General features: G+C 35.8%; 1 protein-coding gene across 4 annotated transcripts in view; it reads right to left on the minus strand.

The window, feature by feature from the left end:
• CEP112 (centrosomal protein 112) overlaps positions 1–27,036 on the minus strand; it is a 399,815-nt gene that overhangs the window by 303,302 nt on the left and 69,477 nt on the right. For all 4 annotated transcript variants that reach the window (XR_005364290.1, XM_038546802.1, XM_038546803.1 and 1 more), the window contains exons 9-12: positions 21,110–21,196; positions 18,616–18,715; positions 15,266–15,384; positions 9,326–9,469 (exon numbers count right to left, since the gene is read on the minus strand). Coding sequence is in view for 3 of the 4 variants with exons in the window: in XM_038546802.1 (XP_038402730.1) it covers positions 9,326–9,469; positions 15,266–15,384; positions 18,616–18,715; positions 21,110–21,196 (450 nt within the window). In the remaining variant the exon portion in view is untranslated. The remainder of the gene's footprint in view (positions 1–9,325; positions 9,470–15,265; positions 15,385–18,615; positions 18,716–21,109; positions 21,197–27,036) is intronic.

Genomic DNA, 27,036 nt, shown 5'->3' on the forward strand with positions numbered 1-27,036 from the left:
ATCCAAGAAAATGTTTGGAGTAGTAAATAACAGTATGATTAAGTAAAAGACCAAGTAAAGGAGATGATAAATGGCAAGAATTATAAATCTTCCAGGCTCAAAATCTAATATGCCAAGAGTATTATAGCACAGGGAATTAAGAGAAAGCTCAGCAAAGAGTTCTGCTTTGGTAGGAAATAAAAACAGGATTTTCAACAAGTTACATATTAGGCAATTATAAAATAACCAATGGGCCTTCGGTTATGAAACTAATAGAATAAGACACCAGGACTGGAGATACAGATGTTGGAATTTTACACACTAACATTTGAAATCCGATAGGAGCTAAAAATTAGAAAGGGTAACTCAGTAACTATGTAGAGTAGCAAAAAGAGTGACATATTTTATCTTATGTCCTAAATTTATTGAAATATGCCAAAAGATATACAAATTCTAAGTATACGTTTTAATAGCTATTTACAAATTGAAAATATCCATGAGCCACTACAAGATGTAAACATGATCAGCCATTCTGAAGCCTTATTGTCATCCTCTCCACAAAGGCAATCACTACTCTGACTTCCATCACAAAAAAATTAACTTTGGTTTTGTAGAGTTTCCTATAAATGGAATCTTAGAGTACTCTTTTGGGTCAGGCTCCATCATGCATATTGTATATCTAAAAGATTCATCCATGTGATGGGGTATAGTGTAATTAAAACATTTTCATTGCTATATATAGCTCTTCCTTGTGTAAATATACACAAAATAATTTATCCATTTTATTGATGGGTTGTTTTCAGTGTCTGGCTATTAAAAATAATGTATATAGTAACTTTCACAAATATTTTACAGTACATATTTATGCACTGATTTGTTTTGGTTATACTTCCTGTAGTGAATTTGCAAATAATTTGAGTCACAATTGATTGAAAACTATGTCTGCAAAACTCTCTAAGTGAATATTTATTCATCATTGCCAAAAACTGGACATAAACTAGATGTACTTCAATAGATAAATGGATAAACAAACAATGGTACATCCATATAACTGAATGTTATTCAGCAATAAAAAGAAATGAGCTTTTAAGCCACAAAAACACATGAAGAATCCTTAAGTGTATAATTGCTTCGTGAAAGAAATCAGTCTAAAAAGGATACATACTGCATGATTCTAATTACATAACATTTTGAAAAAGACAAAACTATGCAAACAGTAAAAAAAAGATCAGTGGTTCCCAGGGATTCTAGGGAGAAGGGCTAGGGATGCCAAGACTACAGCACAGATGATTTTTTAGAACAGTGAAAATATGTATGACATTATAATGATGGATACATGAGAAGATTTATTTGTCAAAGCACATGGAATTTTAAAGCACAAAAAAAATGAACCCTATGTTATGCAAAGTTAAAAAATCATTTAGAAATTTGGGAATCTCAGAGAAAAATACAGGCTATGACAAGAGTATCTGGTTATATTACAAATATATGAAAAACACTCATTGAAGGGATGGGGGAAAAGTGACAGTCTAAGCAATTTAAAAATGAGTGGAATTTGTAAGACCAAAAGCAAAAAGTAACTGCTCATAAGCACTATACTCAAAGTTGGTTCCTACAGGGGTATGGATTAATAACTCTGATACTGGTATACATGTATACTGGAATTCAACAGTTAGGTAACAATTAAGGAAGGTGGTGGAAGCCAAATTTCCACTGTTGGATTAGGAATTTACAGATACACATTGGGAAAAGGCTAGAACATTGCATGTGGTAATTTATTAGAGGTACAGACATCAGTAAGAAATTATGTTTAGCTTAATATACATACAGACGGTTACATATAGAAATGTTTATAGCAATGCATGTGTACACAGTTTAGTATATGCACATATGCTCTCTTGCTCCATCAGGTAAAAGAAAATAAAAGAAAAGACACCCCATCAATAATGAGCACACCTAGCATACAGATCTTGGTTTCTAATATCTTCTTTACAGTATCCACATTGATGGGGATATGTCAAAGGGGCACAGGAGCCCTGTGAAAGACCTCCCAATGGCTAAAGCTGGAGCAATTTAAGCAAAAAAATGAAGGAATATTGGATTATAACCCAGAGTATAAGATAAATAATATCCATAAGTCCATACTGATATAAATAAAAGATTCAACACATGAATAAATGAGAAAGAAGAGACAAATCTCCCATGCAGAAAAACTTCAAACAATTTATATAGATATTCCATCCTCAAGGATGAAGAGCATAACTCCCTACTTCTTAAGCATGGGCTGCACATAGTAACTTTCTTCCTTGGAGGACAGTATGGAAAGGTAGGAGTAACTTTATGGTGAAAATCCTAACAAACACGACCTCAACCAGGTGATCAAGATTAATATCAAAAGTGATGTCATTGGGGTGCCTAGGTGGCTCAGTCAGCTAAGCGTCCTACTCTTGACTTTGGCTCAGGTCATGATCTTGGGGTCATGAGATCAAGTCCCAAGTTAGGCTCCATGTCCAGCACTGAATCTGCTTGTTCCCATCCCTCCCCGCGATTGCACATGGTCTTATTCTCTTTTCTCTCTCTCAAATAAAATCTTTTCTTTTTAAAGTAATGTCATTAATTTCACATACTACTGATATGATGTGATGAAAACAACATTACACCTGTGGGATCCTACTGCTTCAACCCATAACCCCAGTCTAATCATATGAAAAACATGAGACAAAATCCAATAGAGGAGCATTCTACAACATGCCTGACCCACATTCCTCAAAAATGTTGAGATCATGAAAAACAAGGAAAGTCTGAGAAACTGCCACAACCAAGAGTAAACTAGGGAGATTTAACAACTAAATGTAACGTGACATCCTGCATGAGATCCCGGACAACAGGACATTACATAAAAATTAAGGAAAACTGAATAAACTAGGGAGTTTAGATAATAATACTCAGTACTGATTGATTTGTTGTAACAAGTGGGCCAAAAGAATGGAAGATATTAATAAAGGAAACCAAGTATGGCATATATGGAAACTATGTACTATCTTCTCAAATTTTCTGTAAATTTAATACTGTTTTAAAAAAATTATATCTACTTTTTAAAAATCGTCATTTAACTCAAAATGATGAACTGGGGTTTGGGGGTTTCTTTATAATTATGAGGCTGGGAGAAGAAATGCTGGTGGCAACTACAAAAGGCCATCTCAGAGAGGAGATGAGTTGCTCCATGAATTATCACATGTCCCTACTAACAACAGTTAATAATGGCTAATAAAATACTCAGATGTCTAAGGCCCTTTGATATTCTTTAAGGTTGAGGCTTTTAACCTTGATACAGGTACATGAACACAATTCAGAGTGTCAGGAAATTAGAATGGAAAAGAAAATCTCATTTTAATTCTCACTACTTTAACTGACCTTCAGCATTTCTCTTCACCTAAGAATATAGTCAACAAACCAAAGTAGTATCTAGCAACACCTATGACTAACAGAAATCATAGATATTTGTATAGTCCATCATAGCTGAAGATAATCATAGCTGAAGATAACAATAAATATTGTTTATCTTCATCCTTATTCAAAAGTTACAATGATTATTAGGCCCACTGCTAAATCTTGATATTTATTGCATTAGTTTAGAAACATATATATTACTTTATCATGACTTTGACTTACTAGTATTTCCATAACTGTAATTCAATAAAATCTCTTCTCCTTGTAATCTTAACATTTTATTAAATTTAAAAATATTTTTCTGAGAAGGACTACATAGACTTCACAAGATTGCCAACAGGATCCATTATACAGGAAAAAGTAAAGAATTCCACTAACAGAGCCTAAAATCTCAACAAAGCCATCCACAGACTTCCAGTGTGTCTAAGTGTTGATATGAATAGAGCCCTATATTTTACAGCTGTCACCTTCCCAAGCATCTGGTAATTTTGCTATAATTTTCATATTTGTAAGTTCTAATATCTTATTTTAAAAATTCACTGTTTACATGTTTTATGAATTTCACACATGAAAATCCTTGCCAATATCAAAGGACATAAGTCTAATAATCTATATAAGTCATCTGCTTAAAACAAATGGCAATTAAAAAAAACAAGACTCAACAAAAAAAGAAAGAAAGAAAGAAAGAAAGAAAGAAAGAAAGAAAGAAAGAAAAAAGAAGAGAAAGAAAAGAAAAGAAAGGAAAGGAAAGGAAAAGAAGAAAAGAAAAAAGAAAAGAAAAGAAAAGAAAAGAAAAGAAAGAAAAGAAAAGAAAAGAAAAGAAAAGAAAAGAAAAGAAAAGAAAGAAAAGAAAAGAAAAGAAAAAGCCTGAAAGAACAAAACAGAGAAACTAATTCTCAGTGACAGTCCCGTCTTTCATCTTAAGCCATGCCTTGAACTCTATCTTATTTAATTATTAAATCAGGAGCTGCTCAGCAAGATCTGTCTAGTTTTGATGATTCTTAAATTCAATCCTGCTGACAGACTCTGTCCATTTTTCTCTATATTTACTGTTACCTAATGACAAGGTTTGAATGCTAATTTTTAACTTCAACTTTCATTAAAAATAGAATGAAGTTTCCCTGACAATAACCGCTTAGCTCCAAAGCATCACTTTTCTTTACATCCCAAATGTATAAAAACTAAAAATTCCACTGTGAAAAATATTGCTCTTATATTACTTAATAAAATATAACTACATAGTCAACGTTTTAGGCAATCAATATGTTTCACAAATTTCAACTTACAAAATTAAGATGTTTAATTCATGTTTGCAAAAATTTAGCATGCTGAGATGACAAAAATGTATTTCAGATACAAGTTTGGTGTTTGTTCGTGACTTTGAATGCATCGTTATACTGGTTATCCAGAAAATAAATTCTTGATTTTATTTTTTACCCTAATAAACCTGATCCACCTCCAGCATTGCACTGAACAGCATCATCATTTGCCTGCTGATACCTATGTCCATGCCAGCCCCTTTCTTATCTAGAGTATAAAAATTAGCTTCCTAATCGGTCTCCCTGCTCCCATTCTTGGGCCTTACACTTCTTCTCTGCACAGGGCCAGAGAGACATGCTTAAAATATTAGTCAGATGGAATCACCTCCTTGTGCTCAACCCATTAGAAATTCAATACAAATATATTAAAAATTCACTGAATTGTATACACTTTAAAATAATTTTGTAATATATAAATTATACCTCAGTAAAGCTGTTTAAAAAACAAAAACAAAACAACAACCACAACAAACGAAGAATCAGAACCATCTATACAGCTTTGTCTGATTTGTGCCCTATCTGCTTTTCCTGCCACTCCCCCTTCTGCTCCCACTGCTCGGTCTACACTGCCCCCTTGCTGTTATCAGAACATGCCAAACACATCCCAGTGTTAGGATCTTTGCACTGGCTGTTCCTTTTGCCTGAAATGCTGTTCCCAGATAATCACATGGCTCCCTCCAATACTTCCTTGGATCTCTCTGTAAACACCCCACCTTCAGAAAGACTTTCCGTGACTGCCTTACCTGTGGTAGCACCTCTTCTATCCTATCCCCTTACACCAGTGCAGCTCAGCCTATTTTTTTTCTTTTAATTTTGCCCCCTTAATAAGGAGACTCTTTAGATATATTTTCTTTTAATTGTTTCCTACCATGAAATTTAAATACCGCAGACTTACCATTTATAAACTGTGTCCAATGGAGGTTCACAAACCATTATAATATCTAAAGTTTTTTATCCCAACAACCAATCTCACCCTCTTGAGGACAAAATCACCCCCATTTACAAAGTGTGTCTTACATTGAATTCTTTTTCATCAGAGCACTTAACACCTCTGGACATTTATATTTCTTTATTGGCTGTCACTTCCACAAAAATGTGAGCACTGTGGATAGGACTTTTTGGTCACCACTACAGCTCCAAGTATCCACTATAATGCCTGGAATGTTTTTGTAATAGACTATATATGTCTGTTGGGCTTATTATACTTTTGATAGGGAGGAGGGGGTGAGCTTCAGGGTAAAGCGCCCCAGAAACTGTTGTTGCTGAGTTGTGGGAGCTCCTTATATATTCTGGATGTCTATCCTTTACCACATATGTGATGTGTGAATATATGCATTCTGCTTGAAAAAAGAAGAAAACAAGAGGAGGAGGTAGAAGAGGAAGCCACCAGCAAATGAAAATACTGGATGTGAAAAAATATATAATAGCTAAATAAAAGCAGAAGGACACAAAAAGCAGAAGGAATTCTACTAAAGAATTAATTGGTGAGAGTAAGATCTGAACAGGAAACCATCGTAGGAGCAGAGAATAGGAAGGAAATATAAAGAGAGAAAACAAAGAAAAGACCTAAGAGGTAGGAAGGACAGATCTTTTTGGAGGAATAACAGAAATAAATTTCTCTGAACACAGATTTAAAGGGCTCCAATAATGCCAAAAAATTCACATCTAGAGACATCAGAGTGACATTTAAAATTTATAAAAATCAAAGATATGCTGGATGTTCAAAACTACTCGTATCCTCTACTTAAAAACCATTTTAGGCCATGCTTCTTGTCCTGTTTTTCTCTTCATGTTATTCTATCGTCTTTTGGCACCAAACACTGAGGTGAGAAAATCTGAAAGAAGCTTAATATTTTCCCCTTATAAGTGACCTAAGTTTTTGTTGTTTTTCCTTTATTGGGGTGGGTAGTGGGGGGTGGAAAGAGTTACAATCTATAATCTGGCCACTCAAAAGATTCTAAAGAGTCTCAAGGACTTATCAGGATGTGCTCAGCACACTTTGAGAACTGCTGTGGTAAGAAATCTCTTCAGAAAATAATCTTGTGTCTTCTGCTAAGATCCCATGCTTCATAAAGAGGGGTGGGGTGCAGGTGGCAGAAAGATGTTTGTTTTTGGTTGCTAATTTTATCATTAAAAAAGTTTTATTATGGGACATTTCAAACATATATAAAAATAGAAAGAATAGTATGATAAATCCTCTTGTGTCCAGCACCCAAAATCAACATATAGTGGCTTCTGAAACAAACTTTCTAGGAATCCAATGTGTTGAAGTACCACTTGCACCTCCTCTTCCAGAGGCAACCAGTGCGTACGAGTCCTAAGCCCTGGTATCACCCAGTTTGCTTATAGATTTCTACAGCGCTAGTTTAGGATTCGGCTTTCTTGAACAAGTCAGTTTCTGTTTACTCACTGCCTTTCTAACTCCAAAAATTTCATTACTGCCAAATGCTATTTGCCCTTCTGAGTTATACCTTTTTCTTTATCCCTTTACTATCATTTTTGTGGGAGGGGATGGAGGCCAACACAATCTTCAAACAAATGTTAACTTCTTGAATTCATCATGTCCTCATTTATATGTCTCTCTTGATTATCATTCTTAAATGTTACATTTTCAAAGATAATATTAAATTAGCTATTGAGCACTTATTATGTAACTTAATTTATGTGTATTAAATTATTAAAAATTTCCAACCATAGGGATGCCTGGGTGGCTCAGTTGGGTATGCCTTCAGCTCAGGTCATGATCCTGGGGTCCTGAGATGGAGCCCTGCATCAGGCCTCTTGCTCAATGGGGAGTCGGCTTCTCCCTCTCCCTCTGCCCCTCCCCCAGTTTGTGTCCATACATGGTCTCTCTCTGGTGCTATCTCTCTCTCAAATAAATAAATAATTTTTTTAAAGATTTTATTTATTCATTCATGAGACACAGAGAGAGAGAGAGAGAGGCAGAGACACAGGCAGAGGGAGAAGCATGCTCCATGCAAGGAGCCCAACACGGGACTCAATCCCAGGACTCCAGGATCACACCCTGGGACAAAGGCAGGAGCCAAACCACTGAGCCACCCAGGGATCCCCTAAATAAAATCTTTTAAAAATTTTCCAACAGGGATCCCTGGGTGGCGCAGCGGTTTGGCGCCTGCCTTTGACCCAGGGCGCGATCCTGGAGACCTGGGATCGAATCCCACATCGGGCTCCCGGTGCATGGAGCCTGCTTCTCCCTCTGCCTGTGTCTCTGCCTCTCTCTCTCTCACTGTGTGCCTATCATAAATAAATTAAAAAAATAAAAAAAAAAATAAAAAATAAAAAAATAAAAAAAATAAAAAATAAAAATTTTCCAACAACATATATTACGCTGTACTACTGTTATCCTATCCAACAGATGAGGAAAATTACCATGTGAATGAAGAACTTACATGGCACTCAAGCTAGTAAACTGGGATTTGAACCCAAGACCCTAAAGCCCAAATTCCAAATCACTATGGATCCTGCTTCCCATTTCTTTAACCCTGTGAGATAGTCTGTAGAACTGGTCTAGGGATCTCCAAGATAAGCCTAAGTAACTGACTCTTGTTCAAATTCCACAGCTTTAAATTCAAGGAAGTACATGGCCAAGCCAGGCTGGCTGGGGTGAACCATGAGTGGAAAATGAGAACTGTGTTCAAGCCTAGTACATGAGGCTCTACCATTCTGCAAGGTCATATCATATATTAGGAACAAGACTGATGAAGTGTACTTGCCTCACATATGAGGAGCCCCAACCATGTGCCCATGAGCCTACCTGTTTCAGGCTTACATATTTTAGGAAGTCAGCCAACCTTCTCAAAGGCTGAAGATGCTCACTCTCTCAGACCTACCCTCTGCAGCCTGCTGCTTCCCCAATTCTCCTTTCTTGAGGGGAATCCTTCATGTTTCCTTAGAGAAAGCTACTGGTCACTCTGCAGTGAATTCTGGTGACTTCCTTCTCCATCTTTTCAGGAAGGGAATTTTTAGGGTTTATCCATGCAATATCTGGGTCTGGTCCCTCGGTCAAGTTGAAATGAAACAAAACAAAATGAAATTAAAAGAAAAGAGAAAGACAAACAAGGAGAAAAAGGGAGAGAGAGAGGGAAAGAAAAAGAAAGAAAGAAAGAAAGAAAGAAAGAAAGAAAGAAAGAAAGAAAGAAAGAAAGAAAAAAGAAAGAAAGAAAGAAAGAAAGAAAGAAAGAAAGAAAGAAAGAAAGAAAGAAAGAAAGAAAGAGAGAAAGAAGGAAAGAGAGAGGGAGGGAGACAGGAAGGAAGGATCTCTAGCCTAAAAGTCAGTGAAAAAACAAGAAAAAAGATTTATCAAGGCCTCTGGGGGTTAAGCAAAAAAAAAAAAAAAAAAAAAGTGGCACTGAACAATCCAGAGCAAAATCCCACAGCAGACTTCAAGAGCTGTCCATTGTCGCATATAATTTTGTATCAAGTCAGAAGATAAAACGTTTTTTTTTTAATTCTATAACACATTTATTTATGCACTGCACACATCGAGGAAGCATGGAGTCATGGAGATTAATAGGATAGCTACTTAAAACGGCAAGAAAAGGAAAAAAAAGACTCACCGTGGACTGTGTCTGTGCCATGTATTCACCCTCCATTTTATTCAGACGCACGTTTGTGTCCTCGAGCAATTCTTGAATATTTTCCGTGTGCCGCTTTTGAAGATCAAACTTTTCCTTTTCCATTTCTGCGACAGCATTGTAGAGCTACACAGTGAATTCAAGAAGTGACTCTTTTACTATTATTAAAGATAGAAGAGACTACTTTGCAATTCAGAAAAAAAATGTTTTCTTATATTTCTCTATTTATTTGGTCCTGAACAACAAAAGATATAAAACTCATAAATAAACATTTGAAGTAAAGATATATAGAGCATGATTAATAAACAGTTTTTTTCATGGTGCCTGGGTGGTTCAGTCGGTTAAGCATTCAACTCCTGACTTTGGCCCAGGTCATGATGTTGGGGTTGAGAGATAGAGACCTGCATCAGGCTCCATGATCAGCAGGGAGTCTGCTTGAGATTCTTCCTCTCTCTCTCTCTCTCTAAAATAAATAAATCTTTAAAGAAAAAAGAAACAACTTTTTTCTTCACTTCCCTGAGCTGAAAATTTTAATGAATAAACAAATATTAAAGGGAATTATCTACTTCAGGTAGAAATAGTAAATAAATCGTACAGATAACACAATGCCTCAGCTAAACAACACTAGTATTTGCCTGAAAATCAGGAAATAGAAATACTTATAATATTGTTATTGACTAGGAATATTATCTCACTGCCAAGATTTTCATCCCATTTGCACAAAATTTTGTATAAGAGTAATGTTAAAAATGTTTTTCCTTCACCCTAACCCCTGACAAGAAACTATTTTTACCCATTCCATAATCTATACAAAAGTAGATTTAAAGATGTCATTTATAAATCAAATAGGAAAAGAGTTCTCTAAGTAGAACTGTATACTACCTGTCGTCTTGTATATAGGTCTTTATGAAGATAATGTATCCATCATTTAAATGGATGAAACAACAAAATATCAATTTAAGGTAAAGAAAACATGGTTCAGTGGCTAGCTTTCAAAGGGCGTTAAAAATCTGTTCCCAGCCTAGGGGCATTCCCTCACTTATCTTAATGAAAGTGAAATTCTGAGCCTAACTCCTATCCTCTACCACCAACCTCCTCACCCCTACCCCCACCTCCACTCCCCACTCCACCTCCAACCCAGCACCTAACCCCAGGCTCACTCACCTGGGGCAGGGGTGGGGGCACGAAGTCAAGAAGAGTTTAAAAGATTTGATTAACCCATTCATGACTAGGAGAGACACATGCATGTAGATTCTGATTTGACTGAGAAGATACTGAAAGAACAGGGAAAACCCTGAGAGATGGTAGGAACTCGAGGCAGAATGCAGTCAGTAATTGAGCCCATTACTGGGAAGAGCCTCAAGAACTTTTCTCATTTCTAGGGGAACAGGAAGAGTGGCTCAGCAACAGCCACACAAAAGAAGACCCTTGGGTTTCACAAATTTAACATATGCAGTTTGGACTTTTTTTTTTTTTTTTTTTTTAGTTTGGGCTATTTTTGAGTGGTCCCCAAAATCCCTGATATGTTGTGTTTATATTTTTTGCCAAAGTCTGTTTTAAATTGGTGTAATAATGTCTGATAGTCAAAGGTCAGTCTCTTAGCTGGCACATGAATGTAGCTAAGCCCACTGCACCTAAATTTCAGCGCTGTTGACTGACATGATCGAAAGGGTCACTTAGCATTTTGTGGCTTTAATCATGTTGTAGTGGTTTGTTTGTGGTCTCCCAGAGGTCCTAGGACATATGCCTACCAAAAGTTACAAATCTACTATATCTAGTCATCCATTAGTGCCTTTGGGATTCTCAGGTGCATCCCACAATTGATTTACACGGGGACTGTGCCTGCTGAAGCCGAAGGTGTGTCTATAAGTCAGAGTTATTTCATCAAGGGAATTTATAGTTAAGACTGCAAGGGTAAACATGATACCAGCAGAAACAAGTATGCTCTAATTTGGCTGATACTTTTGAGGATCAAACAGGTGTATGTAGTCTAATAATCTGACTGGAGATGACTAATACTCCAGTATTCATCCAGAAATTTTATTAGTATCCACCACATACAAGGCATAATACATCACTGAGAGCTTTCCCAAACCTACCAATGAATTGGAGTCCAGGCAACTTGGTTGGGAGGCTTTAAAGGGCAAATATTCCCCTGAGTGATATACTGTTTTAGCAGCAAATATTTGTCATGCTCTGAAGTACAGACCTTGCTAAGGTTTATTAAGCCATCAGGATGCCACCAGAGCACTGATAATGAGGAGATCTATACATTTTTTTAGTCAGGGTTTGGCAATGGGTACAGGGGATGCAGAAGGCCCTCCCCGCATCCTACATATGGACACCAGCATCCTATATATGTACATTTGACCATGTAGTTGCCTCATGCTAGAAGGGACCCAGAGAAAACAGCAATCTGTCTAAATAGATGGGGGAAGTACTGTAAAAGCCCACAGGTTAATGGTGTAGCCACTTTGGAAAACAGGCAGTTCCTTGAAATGTTAAGCACAGAATTACCACGTAACTCAGAGATTCCACTACTAGGTATATACCTGTGAAATGACAGAAAATTACATATATTGGTCTGTGCCCCCACTTCATGGCACAAAGCTAAAATCCTTGTAATGTCCTAAGTAATAAGAGTACTAGGAGCATCTTTTGTTCTAATATTTGGTCTTTGACCCTGGCTCCTGATTTAGAGATCCTAAATCCCGTAGAACTTCCTAGGTGAAAGAAGTCTGTGTGGTTCTAATAAGGTGACTTTTGATGGGCTCCTGGGATGGGGGCTGGTGATCTAGATGGTCAAGCCAGATTAGAAGCTTGTAACTTTCAGCCCTACTCCCCACCCTCTAGGAAGGGAAGAGTAGCTGAATATTAAATTTACTGTTGCTCATGCCTGCATAATAAGGCCTCCCTAAATATCTTAAAAGTTTGGGATTTGGAGGGATTCTGGGTTGGTGAACACATGAAGGTACTCATGTGAGAGTGGTGTGCCAGGACAGGGCATGGAAATTCTCTGCCCCTAGCCCTGTGTATCTTTTCATCTGGTGATTTATCAGTATCTACTATTATATCCTTTATAATAAAATAATGAATGTAAGTAATGTTTCCCTAAGTTCTGTGAGCTATTCCAGCAAATCACAGAATCCAAGAAGGGCTTCTGCTACTACTATATAGCTGTTTGGTAAGAAGTACAGGCAACAATCTGGGACTTTTGATTGACATCTGATGTGGGATTTAGCCCTTATCTTGTAGGATCTGACACCAACTAAGTCTAGGCAAACAGTATCAAATTTAGTTGAATTACAGGACATCCAGTTGGTATCCAAGAAAATCGCCTGATGTGTAGAAAACCCACATATATGGAGTCAGAAGTATTATGAATATATGAGTGAAGGAAAACACAAGCAGTGTTTTTCCCCAAACAATAGCCAAGAGAAATGAAAACATATGTTCAGACAAAAACTTGTACATAAATTTTCATAGTAGCGTTATTCATGATATCCAAAAAATGAAATCAATTCAAATGCCCACCAACTGATGAATGGATAAACAAAATGCAGTATATCCATTCAACAGATTATTCAGCTTTAATGCTGACTGAACTCTTGATTCATACCACAACATGATGAAACTCAAAAAAAACATGGTAAGTGAGAGAAGTCAGTCACAAAATGCCACATGGCATGTGATTCTATAAGCAAAACTCTAGAGACAGAAAGTAGATTAGTGGTTGCAAGAGGCTGGAGGAAGGGGAAACAGAAATTGACTGGCAATGGGTTTCTTTCTAGGGTGACAGAAATGTCCTAGAAATTAGATAGTGATGATGGTCACACAACCTTGTAAGTATAAACCACTAAACTGTACCCACATTTTAAGAGGATGAATTTTATGGTATGTGAATCATAATTCAATGTTTCAATGTTTTTAAAGGCCCACACATTAGAAAGAACATGATAGTCAGATAACTGGGAAAGTTCCATGAAACTAGTACAAAAGTACAAGTGTAGTGACAGAAGGTGAGGCTTGAAAGAGACAGCCTCAGTTATGAAGAGCCACATAAATTTCCCACTGCGAAAACCACTGGAGTGATTTAAACATGGTGGTTAGGGAAACCAGATATGTGTTAGAAAGACCATCAGTGTGGTGTATTATTACGGGGCATGGACTAAAGAGGTGCAGAGAGTCCAGTTAGAGCAAATATAGGAAAGGGTGATCGTCTCTGGAACTAGAGAGGAAACAGCGGTGAAAAACAAAACAAGTAGAGTGAACAAAACAAGTAGAATTTAGCAAGTCACTGGATGTAATAGGTAAGGCAAAAAGAAGAGTCTAAGCAGCTGGGCAGATAGCATTGCCACAGGGAAGAGGAAATCAGGGAAAAGCCCTAGGAGGAGATCATTTTAGCAACAAAGGAAGAAAATGAGGTTTGGAGAGAATGATGAGATTCAGGTCAAGGAGAGATCTTAACTAGGTAGTTGTATAACGGACTTGGAATGAAAAAGGTGGGATGGAGATTTCTATTAGGGACATTATGGAGTACATGCACACACGGGCACAAGCATACACACATGCACACGCACACACACCATACACCCATGTGTATAAATATACATGCACATGTATGCACACTCATACCACCTGTCCATGTAGATGCTTAATAATTTTTTAACAAATAACTACATAAATCACAAAGCACATCTATCCTCTGCTTATTAATTTTTGGTACCTATCTTGCACCACATTTTCTCTCATATTTACATGCAGTTGTACTTCATAAAAAAAGACTTTCAATCACGTTTGCAGAACATTCATATCCACTAATTATTAGGCAGCTGTAAGAGAGACTTGTTAATCCAACTGAAGAAATAAAATGTATCCTTGAACACAGCAGACTTTTCCAATACTTGGCAATTTAAACTGAACTAGGGAATTCAGGCAAAAGAAGGAAGGGGTCCTGCTATATACACAATGCACCTGCAACAAACACAAAAATATGCCAGATTTATAGAATACATAAAACCGAAAAAAGAGAAAGAGGAAAAAAACACAGAAATTGACAAAATAAAATCAGAAAAGAGATCACTCTATGCATCCTAATATATCTGCAGTGTACTTCCCAGACTCATCCTAAAGCTGCCATCACCAGGACATATTTCAGACCAACAGTATCTGCTTGGAACGACACTTGTAACTGTCAGTAAAATATTTTGAATTCAGACCATAATTAAGAGAAATATGAGTTAACAATATGAGTTATCTTTATGATAGAATACCTCAAAAGAAGTGACATACCTAATTTATTTTAAACACATATTGTAATTTGAACTAATGGCTAAGGGCTCCTAAGTGAAAGTACTATATGACTATGTGAGATTCGTAAATAAGAAGTATTTTTATTACATTTCTCTTGGCACTACTAAACTATATGAAAATATTTTTCTTAATTAAATTAAATGCTTCTCCAAGAATAACCCATCCACTACTGATTTTGTTTACATCAAAAATAAGTTTATACTATAAATATTGTGTTATCTGAAATTTCAGAAAAGAAATGATCCAGTGGCCTAAGTCCAAAATTAAAAAGGTAAAATTTCCAAAAATTATCTTACTGCTTTTTCCCTAATTTTTCTTAAAATCCATATGCTATAACAAAAAATTCAGAAAATGAAATTAAAGAATTAGTCAAAAGTAAATTTTCTAAGTGAAAACTACTTTATAAGCCATTAGACTAGAGAAAATATACCAAAACATGAGCAGCAGCTATTTCTAGACAGTTGGTCTTAAATTTTAAGTTATTTTAATTTTCTTTTTTCATGCTTTTCTGTATGTTCTGTAAACATTCATTATTTTTATAATTAAATATATTACTTTGAGGCATAAACCTTTGTATTTTCCATCATTATTTTATTTTATGACGCTTACCTTTTTTTCCCAATCATTATTCAGAGATTCTGTACTCTGTTCACACATCTTTTTTAGCTCCGTAATCTGGTTTTCTTTGGTTTCTCTGATAACTTGACAGTCACGTATAAGGGTCTGAACTGTCAAAAATGATGGAAACATAGTTAAGCCAATTCTAGCTACCTCATAAGAGTCTGATGACAAAAAATATGGTTTAACAGTTAACAGATAATTTCATTTTCTGCCAGTCTTCTCAATTGTCTAAAGTATCTCTTAGTCCTTCCTTCCTCCATTCCTACTACCAAAGCCTTGGTTGAATCCATTATTTATCACTCTGTAGGTGATTTTAACAGTGTTCTGACCTCCATATCATTCTCTCCCAGTGGGTCCTCCATTGCTCTGAAGAGGACCTTCTATAGCACAACCCCAGAACCGTTACTCCTAGACTTGAAATCTTTCTACAGCTTCCCTCACCTAAAAGGTAAAAGCCAAAAATCTCTAATATGGAAAACAATTCTACATGATGTGACTACTTCCTGGCCATATCTCTCACCACCTCCGTATTTTTAACCTTGTATTGTAAACACACCAACCTATCTACAGCTTCCTGAGGCCACATTCTTTCACTGCCTAACTGTGATCATTTATTATGTGGAATGCCCATCCCTCCCTTGTTAAAAAACCCCTACCTATCCTCAGTTGCAACTCAAGGATCATCTTCTTTATGAACTATTCACCAACCAGATTTCTCCCTTGCAGAGACAGGAAGAAACTCCTCTTTATCCCCAGGGAACCTCATCTATTTCTCCAATAAATCACTTATCACTTTTAATATGTTACAATGGTTTACTTGCCTAACTCCCAAGGAGAAAGATATCTCAACTTTTTATCTGCAAGGCATAACAAACACTACCATACAGGCAAGTACTCAAAAAGATATATCCTGAATACAGATGAAGGAACCCATCATTTCAATATATCATCACTCCTAGATACATTAAAATCATTGCCAAGGTTTATGTTACTGAAACAAAATAGGCTTTAAATTGTATAAAACATTTTCCTTATAAATCATCTAGATTTCTATCTTCTTTTTTAAAAATGCTTTGAATTACTGCTGATTTAAGTGAAAATTTGTTTAATATATTCATGTAAAATAAATTCTGGAGGGTAAAGTAAATTCAGTTGTATGTTTGCTTGAATGTACTATTTTCCTAGCTTACTGAACATGTTCCTCACTTACTATAAGATTGCAAAATTTTCATAAATATTTACATAGAAACTTCTTTCACTCATGTATCTCAACTATGTAACACAGGAGGGAAACAGGCAAATGATCCAAGCTAACCATATAGTCTTTAGCACCTACAACATTTTACTTCACAATTCCAAAATTAAAACTAAGATCTGTTTGCAATTCAAAAAGTCTTAGGAAATATTATTTTTAAACCTTAGGCATGTTTAAATTGCCTGGTTTGAATCAGAGTAAGAAACGAAAACTTAGAAAAAAAATTTTAAATATTTTTGTAGCCACTGATATTTGGCGAAAGAACCTGAACAAATTTCTAATTACTCCCACCAACGTTTAAGGCTGGAAATAAACCTAAAAATATATATTTTATTAATTTACTTGTATATGTAATTGCCACCCTATATTTCAAGGGCATTACCATCCTCTCAGATACATTCAGGCTTGGTGGTTTGGGAGAGAGCCAGTAAGTTCCATATGGAAACCCTAAACAGAAACCTCTCCCATCGCCTATACCTTACCTTCACCAAATCCTCCAAAATATCTTCTTCACTTCCACTCTCACTACCCTCCTCACCCTCACCATCATTTAGGCATTCTAGGTCCTTATCACCTCACATGCAAAGTCACAGAAACATGGAAGCAGAACATCCTTGAGTTGGAAGGGATTTTATACCTCACCATTTTATAATGGTTAAGCCATGGCCCAGAAATTTCCTGATGTCATATAGCAGACACTGAAACAGCAGAACTGGGATTAGAGCCCATGTTTCTAATAAGTAGAATGCATTCTCTCTCTTTTTCTTTCTCTCTCTACCCCACCTCCATGTTGCTTTTATTATAACAAACTAGAAACAAGCCTCACCTTGTTTGGCACACCCACCGTTAACAGGCTACTTTCCTAAAACATGAGGTCCTAAAGCTCACCTCTCAAAAATCTTCTCTGACTTCCCAACATCTACAGGTAAACTTGAAACCTCAAAGTCTGAAACTCAAGGTCATGGTTAAGTCAGGCCAAGTCCCATGTCTAGTCCTTTTCAATCCTCCTAATGGTATAGGATATCCACTCGAGCCCAGCGGTTCAGCAGCATCCTCCCCATACCTGACAACACAGTATATACCTATCCCTGTACTCGAAACTCTTCAAACTAAACAAATCTGACAAAACTTTTAAAGTTCCTTTCTCCAAAACATATTTTCAACATTCACTCTCTCTGACCACTGTTGCATTTCAATTTTGTAACCTACAGTCATAGTCGATTTTACACTTGATTACATGCTTTCTCTTCCTTCGTAATGAAAGTATAAAGGGGGAATACTTTTTAAATGTTTGTTCTGTCAATCACAATGCCAGCATATACCACAAAGCTTAAAGTAGATAATTAATGCATTGAATTTTATTAGACCAACAGGAGTAATTTCCCTAGACTTCCCTGTGAAAGCCAGTAAGCTCTAATCTATAACCCACCCAGGGCAGTTCCAGTCCAATAAGGAGAGAGAGCGTTAAGAAGAGGGAGGAAGAGTGACAGACTCATCCAACTCCTTAACCAAACCAACTACCACTACCGCCACCACACACACACACACACCACACCCCATGTGCGTACATACACACACACAACATATGCACATATACACACACTACATACTCCATATCCCACATACCTACACATTCACATACACATATACCATACACATGAAATACTCCATATCCCACATACCCCATGTACCCCATATGCACACACACACCATACACACATATACATACACAAATCACATACTCCATATCCTACATACATATATACACACACCACATTATCATACACACCACATACCACATACACACACCCACACACACCTACCCCATGTACCCCATACACACACACACATCCATATATACACATATCCCACACCCCATACATATACGCACATATACACATACCACCTGCACATACACATCACACACACATCACACCACATGCCTTCATACACACCCACAGTTTTTCCTCATACATATGAAAATCCACAGAAATATCCCCATGTCAGAAATAAAATTTTACTTTATATAGCCAATAAAATAAAATGCGAATGCTTTTTAAAAACTAATGTAATAAAACATCACCTTTCATTTCAAGTTTTCTAATAGTCTCCTCCATTTCATATTGTTTCTTTTTGTATAAAGTTTTCAATTCTTCTATTTCATTATTCTTTCTTTCTAAAATCTGCAAATGAATTTAAAATGCTTTAGTAAACTATTTTTTATACATAGGACACATAACTTTTTAAAACAAGCACAATATTTTTTGCAAGTCTATCTCAGCTAATCCCATTAATGGTTTCCCAAAAAAGATGTAAAAATTATATTTTAGTGCATTGAGGAAATATCAAATACAATAATTGATTACTGAAAGAAATATGTTATCAGCTTCCAATTCTAATGTATCAATTCTTGAGAATCTAAATAATAAATTAGGTGAGTCTCTAAGATATAATTCCGAGATTAAAGTGTCATAAGGTAGCAAAGAGAAACCATCAGAAAATTGGCATGTTGGCTCAGCAAAATCCCCTCCCCACTGCACTGGGACAGAACATCTTCAGATGAGTGGTCCCCTGGATCCTCCCTCTGGTGTCCTTTCTTTTTCACGCATAATAACAAGAATCCCAGATACATGGGAAGATGTGCTATAATAAGCTTCTTTTATATCTAGCTCTGCTATTATGAATCAAAAAATAAGTTCAAAACAAGCCAAAAATTGCATGAATTTTTTACATCATTAATTGTACTATGTCAGAAGTTTAAAATGAATCATTTTATAAGATTAAATCATGATTTTATACTTCTAAATATATCTACACACACGTATCCCCCCCCCCAAAAAAATAGAGAAATAACCAAAACATAGTAGCCAGCAAGTAGGACAAAAAATGTGCTAACAAAGGGGAAAAAAGAAAACCAAATTGAGGCAGAAGTATGAATATCCATTTTTCTTATAGTTAGAGTATATTTCCTATACACCCAAATTCAGCTTTAAAAAAAAAATGGCAGAAAAAAATAAATTAAAAATTTTTGTTAAATGGCAGGAGGCATTATTCACAAACATCTAACTTTTTCTTAGTGCTTTTACTATCAGTAAAAGTTTTAGTTCAAACTCTAAGAATGATTGGTAAATAAGAAAAGGAGCTAGTTTGATCCTAATGTTCATAAACAAGCATAAAAAGAAAAAATGTCCACAAAAAGATAAAAAACTCTAATTTTGTTCCTCCCCAATTTCTGACACTTAGAAAATGCCATCCAAGCAACAAACCGATGAATATACTTTCCAAATCTGGCATAAGGTCAAGGATTTTATTTATATTTTACCTGGCGTTTCAAACTAGCTGCATTGCTTTCTTTTTTCACGCAGAATTTATTTTAAAAGAGGAATTCCTGGAAAGAATTTTATTATTAAATGTTTTTCTTAGAATAGATTTTTGTAACGGACATACCAAGGAGCCTATTTCAAACTCTATTACTATGATTTTTCCAAGTTTATTTTTATACTTGTTTATCTTATACATCACTAGATTCTATTTCATTTGGATATACATTATGTTATATTAAAGTTACATTATAAATCTCTAACATATTTGTGACATAGAGCTGTTTTTATCTATCCAATTTAAGCTAAGGTAAAATTCTAGTAAGAGCAGAAAGTAATACTGGCCTTTAAAATGTGAATGGGAAAGAAAGAAGAAGGAAAAGGATTCAATATTTTTCTCTTTCTAATTTTCAATCCGTGGTTTCCCTCTTGTTGCTTTGAAAGAAAAAGAGCCAAATAGGCACCTGACTAAATATTAATATATTTTCAGCTTTTGAGAAAGTGTGGATATGTGATGTGTGGCCTCAAGTCTCTGCCACCATCTCTGTCACTCAGTTTTGTGAGGCAGGATCAGGCTTCATTGTGAAACAGTAAATGCCAAGTTTCTATTTGGATTGATCTTCATGTATTAAATATGTAAAAACATCACACAACTTTTTAAACAATACTAAAATAGACTAACATTCATTCAAATTCCAAGTAGGATAACTATAAATTGCTTATTGGTGCTGTGCCCATTAAGAAAAATAAGTTTTCTTTAAAAAAACAAATTGAAACATTAAAAGGCATAAATTCCAATGAACTACTGAAAAAAGAAGCCTACATTCAGTGCTACCATCATGATACATGCAGTCTATACCAAACAGAACTAAATACAAAAGTTCCTTTTCTAATTAAAAAGAAAATGTTAATTTCCAGAAACCCAAAAAAGTATCAGACTAAAACAAACACTAGTGTTTACAGCTGATGTCTTACTTCAGCTTTTACAAAAGGTAATAATTACAGACTGTAAGTCCAGCCTTCAAACATCAGAGGAAGAACTAACAAACAATGCAAGCTATAAGGATATTTACTTAAATACATTTGTTTAGAAAATGAAGTTTACAGGTCAGCTTTGCCAAATTATTAATTTAACCAATTCCATTTATAGCACAGTTATAAGTACATAAATAAATGGATGGTGGGATGATGGTCACAAGAGCTAGACTATTCTGAGTATTCAATATTAATACAAGAATATTATAGCAGATACCCTACCTTCTGAACATCGGCATCATGTTTCTGCTGCAGTTTAAGCTTCTCCTCATGACATTTAGCTTCCAACATTTTTGTTTTTATGTCCAACTTCAAGAAAAACATTTTAAAGGTGTTATTAACATACTTTTTTTCCCTTTGGCAAAAGCACACAATTAAACTAAAATAATTCCCGATGTGAGAGTATCACTTTCCACTTTTTTCTTATAGTCACTGGTCTAGCGATCACATCATTTCACCAACACATTGGTGACATTCTTTGCTTACTTCCAGGCTAATTTTCAAATACATTTCACTGGAAAGGCAAAACTGAGACTACTAAATACAGATTCAGCAGTTATCCCCCCTCCTACCACCCCTCAAAAGAAGTTATTTTTGCTAAATCCCAAAGTAGTTCAGCCTTTGTTTACTATTTTTGAGTCTCTATTTAACCTTTTTACTGTTTTATTCTCATATCTACATGCTCATTAAAACTACTCTTATTTACCTACATACTTAATTATGACAAGTTGAGAGTGGATGTCCACAATTATGGCATATTACTGATAATTACACATTTCTCTTAATAGATCTTCCGTTCTATCTCCTGGAGTCGTAGATTCCAACTACTTCAAGGAAGTAACTTGATCTCCTTTTGAGCATTCATTAACAACCCCTATCCTTATCAAACCAATATCTACTGTACCAGTGTTCTAAGCAAAGCCAGTCAAAAATGTAACCAATCCTTGTAGATAATAACCGGCACAACTCAGAATTAAAATAGTGGCAGGTTTTAAGATGAATAACATGAAATTGATTATCTCAAATGTAAAAGTTTGGGAGCATCTGATGCCCTTACCCTTTGAAAGAATATATACACTAGAGTCTGACAGACTTCAATTCTATTGCGAATTCTCCTCCCACTACATTAACTATTGTGACTTTGGGCAAGTCACCATTTCGAGACTCTATTTCCTCTCCTGCTAGTTAAGATTAATTATCCTTACCTCAATGAGCAGTGAAGCTTATTTTAATAGTATCATTTAAGTAGCTACATTTAGAACACTACATGGCACAAAAGTAGGTACTCAAAAAAATTAGTCTACAACCTTCAGGAAAATTTTCTTTTAAAATAATACAAATGTACTGTCAAAATACTCTCTTGAAAATGTTTGAAACACTTTATATTTTTCAATTGCTATTTCAAAAAAGTAATGAATCTGAACTTAAGATAAACATGCATGATCAAATCAACATAGTAAAATGAAATTTAAAACTTTTACAAACAAAGTTAACACAGTCTCATGATGTTTTAAACACTGAGCGGTGGAGAGGGCAGCAGTCATCCATTTACTACACAAAAGGAAGAAATACTTAATGATTCCATTCTTTTGCCTCTAACTCCCTTTGTCACTTCTTCCTCATTCTAGCAGAAAGGGGACTGGGTGATCTAAGTCTACATGAAGATCCTAAACAGAAGCATTTTAGGACTCTATTGAAAAATAAACTCAAAAAGCAATATAAGCAAGCTGGGCATATACAGGAGACAGAATTCATTGCCATATATTTCCACAACACCTTCGAGAGAATTTGTCATACCCTGGCTTCTGAGGATCAGCCTTAAATGCCATGGAACTATGTAGCCATAACCCAATCCACCTCCTCCCCATCTGTCCCACTTTTCAATCCTGGTTGACCAGATTAGGAATAAACACCTGACATATGCTTAACCAATCCATTAGTTGGAGAATAATCATTCAAATGCTCTCTCTTAAGAATCTGAAAGTAGAATAGCAAGTTAGCAACTTTGGGGAACAAATAAGTTCTAGAGGGGCAGGAACCAAGAGAAAGCAGATGAATCCATTATACAGAACACAGCAAAGCACATAACCAACACCGCAAAGACTAGAAGCCACACAGCATCTGAAATATTCACTAAGCAAACTCAGGCCCTAATAGTCTCCATGACACTAGGCATATTTGAATTTGAAGGTTTTTGTATTCCTTTTTATTTCAGGGAAGCTTGATGGATCTCTGTTCTTGCAACCATAGAGATATGTCTAAATTTGATTTTTCTGCTATAATTTTTGCTTTAGTATAATATTAAATTTAAAGAAAAGTTGCAATAATATTAGAAGGCATTCCCATATGCCTCCATCTAGATTCACAAACTGTTTACATTTTGCCTGATGTGCTTTATCATTTCTTATATCTATATCTACTTGTACATAAAACTATTTTCTAAGCCATTTGTGAGAAAGCTAGAGACATCATGCTTCTTTGTCCTAAAAGCTTCACTGTATATTTCCTTAAAACAAAGATGCTATCTTCCACAACCACAGTCATTATCAAAACCAGGCAATGTAATAGAACACAATAACATTACTTAATGCACAATCTACAGTCAAGCTTTATCAATTATCACAATAATGATATTTATTTCTATTTTTGCCCAATTCAAGATCCAATTCACAAACTGCCTGTAGATATCATATCAACTGTATCTCCTTTAATCTAGAACAGCCTTTGTGTTTCTTGATCTCGACATTTTTGAAGAGCACAGCCAATCATTAAATGTCTCCCAATTTGGATTTGTCTGATGTTTCCTAATGACTAGACTTACTACATTTTGGCAAGATTAACACTAACATGACACTGTGTCCTTTTTCATTCCATCTTATTAGGAGGAGGTTGGTTTGTCCCAATATTGCCAATGTAACATTTGGTAACTTGGTTAAAAGAGAGAACACCAAGTTATTATAAGGGTAGTACTAAAAAGAAAGTTTCTCTACTGTCATCCTAAAATAATAATAATAAAGGAGTATCTCTTTTCTGGAAACTCTTACCTTGACACCACAGAATAGCTCTATATTTCTGCCTGTGCTCTGGGGCATGATTCATGATAAATTAATTATCAGGATTAGAATATAGAAATGATCTTACTAGTATAGTATATAAAGACATTACAGGACACATGATATAGATATACAGACATGCATACATCTTTGTGCGTTTATATACACATACCATATACATATGGAAAGATAGTAAACATCCTTGCTTAATTTAACACAAAGACTTTAATTCAAAGACTGAATAGAGCACTTCTAATTTGACACCTCCCACCCCACCCCACCCCGCACCTCCCATCCCCTACCCCACCCCCGCCAGTAAATCTGATTCCAAACAACATTTAAGTTTTCTTCAACTGGGCTTAGCATATACACTATCAATTTCAAAGTGAAGAACCATGGGGGTCTACTTCAGATTATAATGAGGCTACTTCTCACCTCCCACTGTTAACAAGCACTAAATGGTATGAAATGTAGGAGGTGACCATTCCCAGGTATTAGGAAATGGGCAGTGTGATACTGACATCCTCCTAAGTTGAGCCCCACTATCATTCCTGGGCACAAACACAGTCCAAGCAGAGACCCAAAACTCTACTGGGAAGGTAAAGATCAGAGTTCAGGACAACTGAAGAAGCTGGAATCTTAAGTATAGGGCACTAGGGGAGATGAGAACTGCCACCAGGAACCACTGCCAGTCCTTGACCATGGCTGGGATGTATGTGCATTTGGCACATGGGGTGCATGCATAGGTTAAATAACCAGGCAATGGCTGCTATAAGGTAGAAAATAGAATAGATACCACAGATCACACAGTGCTGTGAGATATATTGAAGGCCCAGCCCAAACAAACTAGAGGCATCTTCCTAACAACTTGGGAATACCTGGGCATTCAGCCAAAATACCACAAAGGCCACACTTTAGGCTTATCCTAAACCTACCCAATGAAGTTTAAAACCAAATTTTTATAAGATCCTCAGAAGAGACAGAGCTTGTAGATTAGATTCCACCACGTTGGCGGAGTTTGGGAAATATCTCTGACTTTCCACATATTTGCCTTAATGGAATGTAACGCCAAGTTTACACAAGTTAGAGGTTATTAACCAATAACTGAACAGCCCATAAAAACAACAAAAATCACTATTCTATGGAGGAAGACCACAGAATCTAGAGGTCTCTAAAATGTATCATCCATAGTGACAATGTCCTTTACACAGAAATTAACAAACATGAAAAGAAAAATGTTGTCTATAAGCTAGACAAATAAGTAAAAGGATGAACCTACTTGGCACGCAAGACTTTAAAGCAGTTAATATAAACAGTGCAAAGAACTAAATGAAAATATATTCAAAAAATTAAAAATGTATTTTAATGAGAGAAAAGATAAGGAATCTCAGCAGCAAAATGGAATTATAAAAAGAAACAAGTAGATATTCCAGAACAGAAGATTATAATAACTGAAAGGAAAAAAAATCTCTAGATAAGCTTAAGTGCACATTTGAGATGGCAGAAGAAAGTGTCTGTAAATTTGATGATGCATCAGTAGAAATGATGTAGCTCAATGACCTGAGGGGAAATAAAGATTAAAGAATCAATGAAAAATGAACAAAACTTTAGGAAGCTGTGGGACAAAAATCAAAGAGCCTAGTATACCTAAAGAGGGGAATGAGAAAGGGAGAGAAACTAGTTAAGGAAATATTGGCCAAGAACTTCCCAAGTTTGAGAAAAAATAAACACTAACTTAGAGATCCAAGATAGTCAGTGAACTCTGAGCAGGATAAATACAAAGAAAATAACATCTAGGCATCTTACAGTCACACTGCTGAAAACCAAAAATAAAGAGAAAATTTTTAAAACAGCCAGAAGAAAAGAGACATTATCTACAGGGGAACAATAATAAGAATGACTGCTTGCTCCTCACAAGAAACAACAGAAGTCAAAGGACAACAGAATAATACCTCAGAAGTGCTGAAAGGGGGCGGGGGGGGGGCGGGGGGAACCATTTCAGATAAAAGAAAAGCTAACACAAGTTGTCACCAGTAGAAGTACATAACAAGAAATAATAAATGATGTTCCTGAGGATGAAAGGAAATTATACCAGATACAAACTCAGATATGAAAAAAAGAAGAGTACATGAGAGGGTAAATAAGTGGATAAATACAAAAGAGCATCTTTCATTCTCTTCTCCTAATTTCCTCAAAAGACAACTACTTAAAGCAAAATTAATAACACTGAAAGGTGGGGTTTAATGTATGTAGAACTAGGTCAACAGCAGAGAATCACGGCAAAGTTAAACTGAATTACACTATTTTTAAATTATTAGATTTGCAATGTGGGAAGCAGAAAGTGGGAACCAGTGTGAAATGGTTCAATATTGACACTACATAGACTTTGACAGGGATATCTCATCATGTTTTTGACTTGCATTCCCCTGCTGACAAGTGATGTTGAGCATTGTTTCAAATGTCTTTTAGCCATCTGTATGTCTTCTTTGGAAAAATGTCTATTCATATCTTCTGCCCATTTCTTAACTGGATTATTTGTTTTTTGTTTGTCTGTCTTTGGTTTTTGTTTTGGGGTTTTTTTTTGGGGGGGAAGGGGGTTAGGTTTGATAAGTTCCTTGCATTTTGGACCCTAACGCTTCATCAGATATGTCATCTGCAAATCTCTTCTCCCATTCCATAGGTTGCCTTTTAGTTTTGTTGATTGTCTCCTTCACTGTGCAGAAGCTTTTTATCTTGATGAAGTCCCAATAGCTCATTTTTGCTTTTGTTCCCCTTACCTTCAGAGACATGTCTAGGAAGAAGTTGCTATAACCAAGGTCAAAGAGGTTGCTGCCTGAGGCACCTGGGTGGCTCAGGCAGTTAAATGTCCAACTCTTGATCTCAGCTCAGGCCTTGATCTCAGGGTTGTAAGTTCAAGCCCCCATGGTGGGCTCCAGGCTGGGTGTAGAGCCTACTTAAAAAAAAAAAAAAAAAAAAGGTGATGTCTGTGTTCTCCTCTAGGATTTTGATGGTTTCCTATCTCCTATTTAGGTCTTTTATCCATTTTTAATTCTTTGTGTGTATAGTACAAGAAAGCAGTCCAGTTTCATTCTTCTG

This window comes from Canis lupus, chromosome 9 (genome assembly GCF_011100685.1).
Source record: "Canis lupus familiaris isolate Mischka breed German Shepherd chromosome 9, alternate assembly UU_Cfam_GSD_1.0, whole genome shotgun sequence".
NCBI classification, from domain to species: domain Eukaryota; kingdom Metazoa; phylum Chordata; class Mammalia; order Carnivora; family Canidae; genus Canis; species Canis lupus.